At 37.2% G+C, this 10367-nt stretch overlaps 1 protein-coding gene across 1 annotated transcript in view; it reads right to left on the bottom strand.

Annotated features, from left to right (window-relative positions):
* Positions 1–6399, bottom strand: part of LOC112048758 (synaptotagmin-7) — a 387831-nt gene extending 381432 nt beyond the window's left edge. The window contains exon 1 of the mRNA XM_052883102.1: positions 6257–6399. Within this exon, the coding sequence (XP_052739062.1) occupies positions 6257–6399 (143 nt within the window). The remainder of the gene's footprint in view (positions 1–6256) is intronic.
* Between the last annotated feature and the right edge of the window lie 3968 nt (positions 6400–10367).

Here is a 10367-nt window from a genome sequence, read left to right on the forward strand (position 1 = left end):
TCCAAATAGGCACACAGAGCTAAAACTAACCTCGCCGTCTGTCGAGGTTTACGAGCTTTACGAACTGTTCTAGGCGCCAGAAAGTAAGAGTTCTGAGAGTTTCTCAGAACTATAGACTACTTCTGAGAATATTTTGAAGAACAAAAAGCCCAAATCCAACGTTTGTTTATCTCAAGCAGGACCTAAAACTCGAAACTTCGGACCTCTATACAAAAAAACCAACAACTGGACCAATACTCTTGCCGCATTCACATTTAAATTCAGTCATATTTTAGATACATATTTGCATTTAACTACTCCTATTTCATGGAAAATCTATCTACAAAAATAAAATAAACGTCGTCTGTAAGAGACAACGATAAGACCGCCTTTTGACGTTTATGTGTATTTTCCTTTGTATCACGCTACGTCTAGTATTTGTGCAACAAAGAATAAAATAAATAAGTAAAGTAAACGGTCGCGGAACGACCTTTGCAGTCCGGATTGCGCGCTTGGCAGAATTTTTATAATTTTGTTTGTTCTAAGAGCGGTTCAGTGATTTGTTTGATGCGTGTTTTTCCTTGTCAGTACTTTATTTCTCGGAGCATTTGCTGTGTGATGTGATGTTCATATACTAATATCTATTTTTTTTTCTTCGTCCAATCTCTATTACATAATATTCGTTATTATCTAATTTAAAAGAAATTTGGTAGTTAATTTTTTATTTGTCTCTACAAATAAAATTTATTGAATAACCATTGTCATTATTAGCTTATTATAACATTCTAAAAGGCGAAGGCTCCCTGCTTATTTAAGAGGGGATTTGAATTATGTTTCCCAACATACTGCTTAAATGATGATTGGCGGGTTTACATAATGTTACATTCCATATGGAACACTGTAGATGTTAATCTATAAGGTACTGATTGTTTAAACATGCTAGCCAGAGTTCTAATAATTTGTACTGAATATTTATTGAAAGATATATAAGCTCAGTTTTTAAAGTCCGACCGAGGAATAGAACCCAGAACCTCATGGTCCACCTGGATCAACAAGGCAATCATTATCATTTAAAGCGAGGACATAACTACAATAGCTATCAGATATCAAGGATTTCGTTCACGTTTTTTTTAAGAAATCCTGCGAGAACTCTAAGGTTTCTAGGATGAAAGTATCCAATATCTGTCGCTGGGATGCAATCTCTTCATATATATCAAAATGTCAACTGCGTATCTTAGTGGGTCTAAAATACATACGAGTAACTTACCGAATTATTTTAGACCATAAATTACGCGAATTTATATTTCTTTAGTTCAGCTAATATAAAACTATTTTCGTGACACGATACTTTTGTAATGAAATAAGGTCTCTCGAGAAATCTGAGTTATGTAAATGAAATGTTACATTAAAATTGTTACTAAATTGAATTATTCTTTATAAAATTCCGAAGCGTTTTACCACAGAGGTGGATTTAGCAATTTCAAAATGTATTTTTCGGTTCATTTGAATTTATAACGAAGTAAATACCTACCAACAAAATGATAAGGGTGACCGATAGGTAGGTTTTTTAATCCATTTTAAAATGAGAAGTTTCTTATGTTTCAATCATTGGGTTTGTTTTTGCTACTAAACATATTTCGAATATTGATTTTCTCGAGTTACGATGTTGTTTACCATGTTTATTTAATTACGTTATTAATTATTTATTAATGTTGTTTAAACCAACTGTACTAACCGGTTACCCGTACGGACCTACTGTATAACCGTAGGTACTCTCTTAATCTTGATGGCTTTGGGAGGTAGCAACTAAGTACAAAGATTCAGACCCTTATTGATACTTCTCGTATCTCTGTACGATTTTTTTTATGAGAAGTGTATTGTCCTCAGGATAATATGTCCTCAGTCATCAGACACTTAACATTGTGCTAACTCTGTGACACCCAAGAAGAATATTCACCTTAACACTATAACCCTTATAGTTTCAAAATAAAAATTATAATAAACGTATTAAAGTCGAGAGCAATTGAACTATAAGTAAATATTTTATTTTTAAACGACTTTTGTTTTTCCAATTATTATTATCTACTCACGGGAAAGCTGGAAATCGTACAGAAAACGAGATTTCCACGTAATACCTGGCGATATTTTGTCGGACCAGTGAGTATGGCAATTTATTGGTCCATTTGAAGCCATTGTGGACGAAATAGCCGCCCCCAATATCGGCATACCTACTTACCTTCTGCGCGAATATTGGATTATCTGTTATGTTTCGTTATCAACCCATATACGGCTCACTGTTGAGCTCGAGTCTCCTCTCAGAATGAGAGGGGTTAGGCCAATAGTCCACCACGCTGGCCCAATGCGGATTGGCAGACTTCACACACGCAGAGAATTAAGAAATACTCTGGTTGCAGGTTTCCTCACGATGTTTTCCTTCACCGTTTGAGACACGTGATATTTAATTTCTTGTGTTCTGTGATGTTTACTGTATAATAATAGACCAGACTAGACTAGAGTTTGGCTACACAAAGCAGAAACTGAACACGCACGGCAAATTAAAAAAAAAACTACTAATGTGTGTTAAAAATTCTGAGTGGTGACCATTTTGGTACCACACGCATCATTTCTTTGGATTTATTTATATATCTCTAAATTAAATTTTCTTTATTTTAAAAATTTCTTTTCTTTTTTTTGTTGGCTTCTGTGTATTATTTGTGTGTGTGTGTGTCCAAATAAAATGTTTTTCTTTCTTTCTAAAAAACATTGTGTACTAGCCAACGCCCCGTGGTTTCACGCGCGTAGTTACTTTGAAAATACGGGGATGATAATAGTATATATGATACTCACAAATAATGAAAATTTTCAAAATCGGTTCTGTAGATTCAGAGAGTACCCCCTACAATACCACAAACATTACATCTTTATAACATTAGTATAGATAACCGATAGATAGGCAAACAATAACAAAATTTCATCGTCATATAACATCGAGTGATATCGCGGTCAACTGTAGTTGAATAAAAATAAAATTTAAATACTAAACTATAAATTCAAAAATTCTGGCAAAACGCCCGAACAGTGAAAAAACGTATTCAAAATTTGTGGCCCATTCCAGCGGCTGAATTATTTATTTAAAATAAAAAGCTGTACTTATGTCTTGGAAACCGCACAATATAAATTATGAATATCCCTCATAGGTATAATACAATCAGCTGCTGGCGTAATAATTTTAATAAGCACGTCTCGATCTATAATATCATTTCGATTTTATTATTCGGATACGAAATTACATTCATGAGATTCTAAGATGAAAAGCTTCGGGTAGCTGTATTTCTTATAATCAAAATTTGGATTAAATAAAATCAATATACTCGTAAGTACATATTTTTAAATACGCTATTATGTTTCTACTTGAATTAATTTTTAATTAATTTTTAAAAATATTTCGCAATTTTTCCACCATCATCATTAACAACGTGAAAGAAATAAGAATCCCCAATGGATGATGGAATATGCCGTATTTTGTAGCGGCGACCATCTTGGTACTTACATTAAATATATAAAATTCTCAACAGGAAGGTGGTAAAATTTCAATTATTTTGATCCCACAAACAAAGTAAACTAAATAATACCGTATTATAAAAATATATCTAATGCCTACAAGAATAAGAACACGAGATGATCTCGCATATCAGCAATTTTCAAAATCTAGCTTCTCTGAAATATAAGTGCTGCCGCACACGGGCCACAAACGCCCTTCTAAGAAGCAAGAAGGGGCCACAAAAGTAGCTGAAGCTTGCGACAGCCACTTGTGGCCAGTGGTCGAAGCTGATACTATTTTAACCATATATGCAGTATCATAATCGCGCGAGTGGCGTGTGGCAGCGTTTTGTGTCGGCGTTTTGGTGGCCGGTGCCGGCCACAAGAAGGGAGCAGCGATGATTGTAGCGTGTGGCGGCCACCGGCGTCAACCGTGTGCGGCGAGTCCATATAAAATACTAGCGGACGCCCGCGACTTCGTCCGCGTGGAACACAGTTTTTCACAAATCTGACGGGAACCATGCACTTTTCCGGGATGAAAAGTGTTAATCCAGAGTAAAATATATTACCATTCCAAATTTCAGCCAAATCGCTTCAGTAGCCGCAGCGTAAAAGAGGAACAAACATACTTACACACTTTCACACTTACACACTTACACACAAACTTTCGCCTTTATAATATTAATGTGAAGTGTGATATGAAAACTACAGAAAATATGCCGGTATCGGCGTTTTGTGGTTGTGGTCGATGGTCCGTGTGTGGGAGCCCTAAATTAACAAGTCACCGTGGCGCCATAAAAGGTTGAAAAAAAAAGAAAAAAACTTTTATTCATCGCTGAAACTCCAGCCTGTATAACTTTATTGTTCGGGGTCAAAAGGTGTCAAGAGCGAAAGCTAATAAAGCACTTCCGAGCCGATTGATGGCTCGCTTCCCCACTTGAGTTATGGCGATTGGCTAAAAAGATTATTTCCAACGATTTATTCAGCCCCTGACTCTAGTGCCTTAACGGTAAAGGGGGTGGAGATATTGCAGCTTTTAGATCAATATCAACATGCTTGCAACTTCATTGTTTAACAACGGACGCCTGCTACTTACGAGTGAAATTTTATTTTTCACAAATCACGCAGATACTAGTATTTTTCGGGATAAAAGTAGCCTATATGTATCCATAGCTCTCTCCTCTATCTTCCATTGAAATTAGTTTAGCCGTTTCAGAGATTAGCCCGGGCAAACAGAAAGACAACAATTTTAGAAAAGCTTGATTATGCTTTAGTAACGTGTTAATAACTATATTGAACACACAGTTATTCAGAAATCACAAATAGATACTTAAAATTTTATATATAGTACTAGCCACCGCACGGTTTTACCCGCGTGGTTCCCATCCCCGTAGGAAAACGAGGATAATATATAGCCTATAGCCTTCCTCGATAAATGGGCTATCTAACACTGAAAGAAACTAACAACGTTAGCTAAGCCATCTTCTAGACTTCAGTAAGCCGGATAACAATTAATATCGCCCAGAATTGTCCGATAGGATTACGTAATTTTAAATGTCTTTATTTATCTATGCTCCAAAAATCTGTTGTAATTTTTAATAAAAAATTAAACACAAATAAAAAAAGTAAAATTAAGTACTGAAATTTTAACAAGAAAACTTACATTTTCTCTGCCTAACATTGTCGAATAGTCGTAAAAGCACACGCATAAAAAAGTATAAAGAAGATGAAGTTAACAAAAGGCTAACATTAGCTCACAAATCCTGGACGAATCTTTACAACATCTCAACCATAAAAGACACGCTTTAGGATGTGAGTTTATACAGGAAAGGTAATAAAATTGAATGACTCTTGAGAAAATCGTGTACGATCCTCTTTAGAAATGGACGGTTTACTTCTTATTAGACGATGAATTATTTATACTCTTTATTTATTCGCCACGACAATGAAACAAGTTATAAAAGTTATTTTAACCTTTCGGCTTTGATAAAACCATGAATGTATAATCATCACACGCTGATTTGGAGGATTTTATTGGAGCGGGCCGTACCCGATGCGTGCCGTGTCCGTGGTCCGGAAAATGAACGCTGCATCATATTAGTTAATTTATTACACATTATACATTTATTTAGAAAGTCATTTGTCATTTGTGCCATTTACTACATTCCATTTACCACACATAGCAGGATCAGGGCCGGCCCGTCCGTAGGGCGAACGGAGCAGTTGCTCCAGGCGCCAAATCCTAGAGAGCGCCAAAGTGATAATCCTTGTCAACCTGATTTTCAATTGGTCACCCCAGATTATGGTCAAGATCTTTGCGTTCTATTCTTACTTTACACTCATAATTTGGTATAGGTATCATTAGGAGTGTAGTGGTTGTGTATATATATACCGGTAGTGGGGCAAGGCAGGCAGTCTATCGCTGTAATACTGGACTCTTAACACCACAATTAAATAACGTTGAAGCTCACGAATACCGCCTACGGTAAGGACAAGGGACCTTACAAGGAGCAAACAGGAGAGGCGCCATAATTGGTACTCGCTCCATTTTAAAATTTACTTCGGGCCGGCGCTGAGCAGGATACATAGTACTGGGCTTATATGGAGAAATTCTGATGGTATGTTTAAAAAATGTATTATTCTTTATAAAGCAAGGTCTTAGTGCTTATCGTACTGTACCTTCTGACGATTTTGTGCATTGGGTGATGCTATGTTGAATACAAGTAGGACGTCATACCGTATAGCGCAACTGGTGCCATCCTCGTCGTCCTCCCTCTTGCGCCGGCGACGTCGAATGTAGAGGTACGCAGCCAGCGCGAACAGAACCGCTGCGGCGCTGATTCCCAGGATAGCGATCAGTACCATGTCGCGCACCTTCATTGTGATCTGTAAATAACACAGCTGTTGAATAGAAGCAGGCACCACTTCGTCGAAGTTCATTATGAATAATTAATGTATGATTTATTCCACTATTCTCTGCAGAAAACGACAAAACCCAAGCATTATGCTTGCACATGCCACAAGATCAGAAGAAAATTTTTAACGTACGTTTTTTTTTCAAAGCACCTAATATATCTAAATTATAATTTATCAAATATAGCGTTATTATGTAACGCATAAGGTTGTTCTTATACTTAAACAGTGACAAGTAAGTCTTTGACTCAATCTCACTTGATGTTAAGTGACGATGCAGTGTGGATGCGGCTTACTTGGAAGAGGAACAAGTTTATTCTACACCCATACCTCTGACGGTTTCTACGCGGCATCGTACCAGAACGCTAAATCGCTTGGCGGTTTGTTTAATGATGGTAACTAGCCACGGCTAATACCTACCACCAAACCAGACCTGATCATAAAATCCTAAACTGACCAGAACTGGGTATTGAACCCAGAACCTCTCTGTTAAGAACCACAGCACTACCCACTGTGCCAGAGAGAATTCTCAAGATTTCTCAAATTCTCAAGTAATAAAAACATGTTTACAGAAACGCCACAATACGAAAATAAGGAAGAGAATAAGTAGTTTCTCTTTTTATCAATTGAATTAGAAATATTTCAGAAAATCATAAAAATACAAATAAAAGGTCTGGCCTGGTCGTAGACGTACATCTTGGCTCAAGAACTTACGCCAATGGTTTAATATGAGTACCAGATCACTCTTTCGGGCAGCACTGAACAAAGTGAAATTAGCCTTAATGATTGCTGACCTCCGATAGGAGATGGCACTATAAGAAGAAGAAGACAAATAAAAGCTTTTGGAATAAAATAACAATGAAAGAGCACTAGCAATACAAATATTCCTTTTATACAAAATAAATATCTTCAAGCGTCCAAAGGTTACCACAGTAGTTCTAAATCGACCCAATATCAGATCCAAATCTGTTGCGATTCGATACTTAAGCATGTCAATAGGTTATATAATGACTATATTTGGCTACAGATCTGATGTTGCGACGATTGGATACTTACAGTAATAATATATTTCTTTCTTTTCATTGGTAAACATAAAAAATATGATTCTGAGTGTGCTTAGACATTATCAATACATAGTACGTATATAAAACGAAGTCGCTGTATCTGTCCCTATTTATGCTTAAATCTTTAAAACTACGCAACGGATTTTGATGCGGTTTTTTTTATTAGATAGAGTGGTTTAAGAGGAAGGTTTATACGTATAATAACATCCATGGTTCCCGCGGGATGTAAAAAGCTGAAATCCATGCGGACGAAGTCGCCGGCGTCCGCTAGTATATGTTTTTTTTTATTTATTTGGTTAACCAACAACCTTACATTTCTTACAAGCTATATAATATTTTAATAACATAGGTAACAAGGCAAAATGTTTGGCCACTTATAGGTTAACACTACATGCTCTAAATAATAAGATTATCTTTATAATTATAATTCTAATTAAATGTATATAAGTGTGTAATATAGAAATGTCCTCGAATATGATATCTGATATTTATGCCATAATTCATAAGACAGGCAGTGGACGTGCACTTCATGTCTTCCTTTATGATGATATCAGCTATCTAAGCCATAATCCATAACACATGGAAGTGGACTTCATAAATGCAAAGAAGCACTGCCTACCTCCAAAACCAATATTAATTTATTTCAAGTAAGCTAACAAGCACTTTTTAAACGTCAAGTATAAGTATTTGTAAACAAACACCGGTTCGGAAGACAGGTTCTGCTGAGCTGAGCAGAGCCGGAAAGAAACTTACAATTGTGGAATATTGTTGTTGTTATGTGGAATATTAAATTTATTTTATATTTATTATATATAAAAAAAGGACAAATAAATAAATAAGAGACTAATGATGATCGAAGAAGGATGTCACATCCAGCAAACCATTTGTATGCGATTCAAGTCAGTGACTAGCACAAACTCAGTATCCAAGGAACATGAACGAAATACCTAATAAACCTAATTATTCAATATCAAAACTTTTTCTGTCCGGAACTGGAAAGTTTTGCCAATAAATGCAAAAGCGCAGTAGAGCAAGGTCCTGATAGGATTATCTTATCTATGATGGAAACACTTCCAATTACACGTAGATAGATAGATTAGATAGGTATTTATATGTTTTCACTTTCAACTAAGCCTAATAATTACAACACATGACGATAATTTGGTGAAACATGAAATGGAAAGATAGAGAGCCGTGATAGCCCAGTGGATATGACCTCTGCCTCCAATCCGGAGGGTGTGGGTTCGAATCCGGTCCGAGTCATGCACCTCCAACTTTTCAGTTGTGTGCATTTTAAGAAAATATCACGTGTCTCAAACGGTAAAGGAAAATCATCGTGAGGAAACCTGCATACCTGAGGAATTTCTTAATTCTCTGCGTGTGTGAAGTCTGCCAATCCGCATTGGGCCAGCGTGGTGGACTATTGTCCTAACCCCTCTCATCCTGAGAGTAGACTCGAACTCAGCAGTGAGCCGAATATGAGTTGATAAAAACATATGTTGTCACTTTTCTACTAAGCTTAATAATTATTTTTACGCATGACGATAATTTAGTGAAGGCTGAAATGGAAAAAGTATCAAAATACTTGGACCTTGCTTACGAGATTACCGCCATGCGGAATGTATAGATGCGATAGTCGTTTCTATCAATTTCCTTAATACAAAATGCTTTGACCAACTTATGAAACTTTCTCTTGGCTCTTGCTACATTATCATCATCATATCAGCCGATGAACATCCACTGCAGGACATAGGCCTTTTGTAGGCCAAACATCACGATACTGAGCCACCTGCATCCAGCGAATCCCTGCGACTCACTTGATGTCGTCAGTCCACCTGGTGGGGAGTCGACCAACACTGCGCTTACTAGTGCGGGGTCGCCATTCCAGCACTTTGGGACCCCAACGTCCAACTCGTTGAGTTTCGTCGGTGACTTTGGTTCTTCTGCGGATTTCCTCATTACTGATTCGATCACGCAGAGATACTCCTAAAATAGCTCGTTCCATCGCCCGCTATGTGACTCTAAGCCTCCTCCTCTCTAAGCGACGAATTCTACAGTAGGCAGTAATTCTTGAGACGGTGATTGTGAAGGTCACTTGCTTTGATTCCCTGGTATACCACCGTCTCCGTAACTAACTCGATGTCGTCAGTCCACTTAGTGGGAGACAAACTGCGCTTTCCATTACGGGGTTACGGGGTTATTCCAACACGACATTAACCAAATAACTGTGTATTCAGAGCAAATCCACCTAACCCGTACGTGTTTCACAAAAAGGATGAAAACTGCACGGCACTAACGAATGTAAACAAGATTATCTCTAGCCCCTGCGAAATACTAACAACAGGGATCGTATGGTGATTGGTTTTTAGGTTGCAGGTTTTTTTTCTTTTTTTATTTTAAACAGACTTGCGCTGACTACAATCATGCCTGGTGGAAAGCGATGATGAGGTCTAGGTTGGAGCGCGCTTGCCTAGAAAATGCCTATTCACTCTTGTCTTGAAGGTGCACAAATTATAAGTGTTAGGAAGCCGGAAGGACAATTCTTCTTCATCATCATCTTCGCTGTTCTTATCTTGTCGATGCGAAACGTTTTGTGCGAGTCGACTGGACATCGAAAACAAAAGGATGCCAATTTTTTGGTTTTATTAATCTAGCACCCTGCGGGTTATTTATTTGTTAAGGTAATTAACAATCTAATCTCATTAATAACTAACTGAAGCCTTTCTTCATATTAACAGGGAGTCGTCATTTAATGACAAGGAAAAGACAGGCACCCAACCCATAACTTATCACGCTAATATTATAAAAGCTCACTGTTGAACACTGTCAGAATAAGAGGGTTTAGGCTAATAGTCCACCACACTGGCTCAA

Source organism: Bicyclus anynana, chromosome 8, assembly GCF_947172395.1.
Source record: "Bicyclus anynana chromosome 8, ilBicAnyn1.1, whole genome shotgun sequence".
In the NCBI taxonomy this organism is placed as follows: Eukaryota; Metazoa; Arthropoda; class Insecta; order Lepidoptera; family Nymphalidae; genus Bicyclus; species Bicyclus anynana.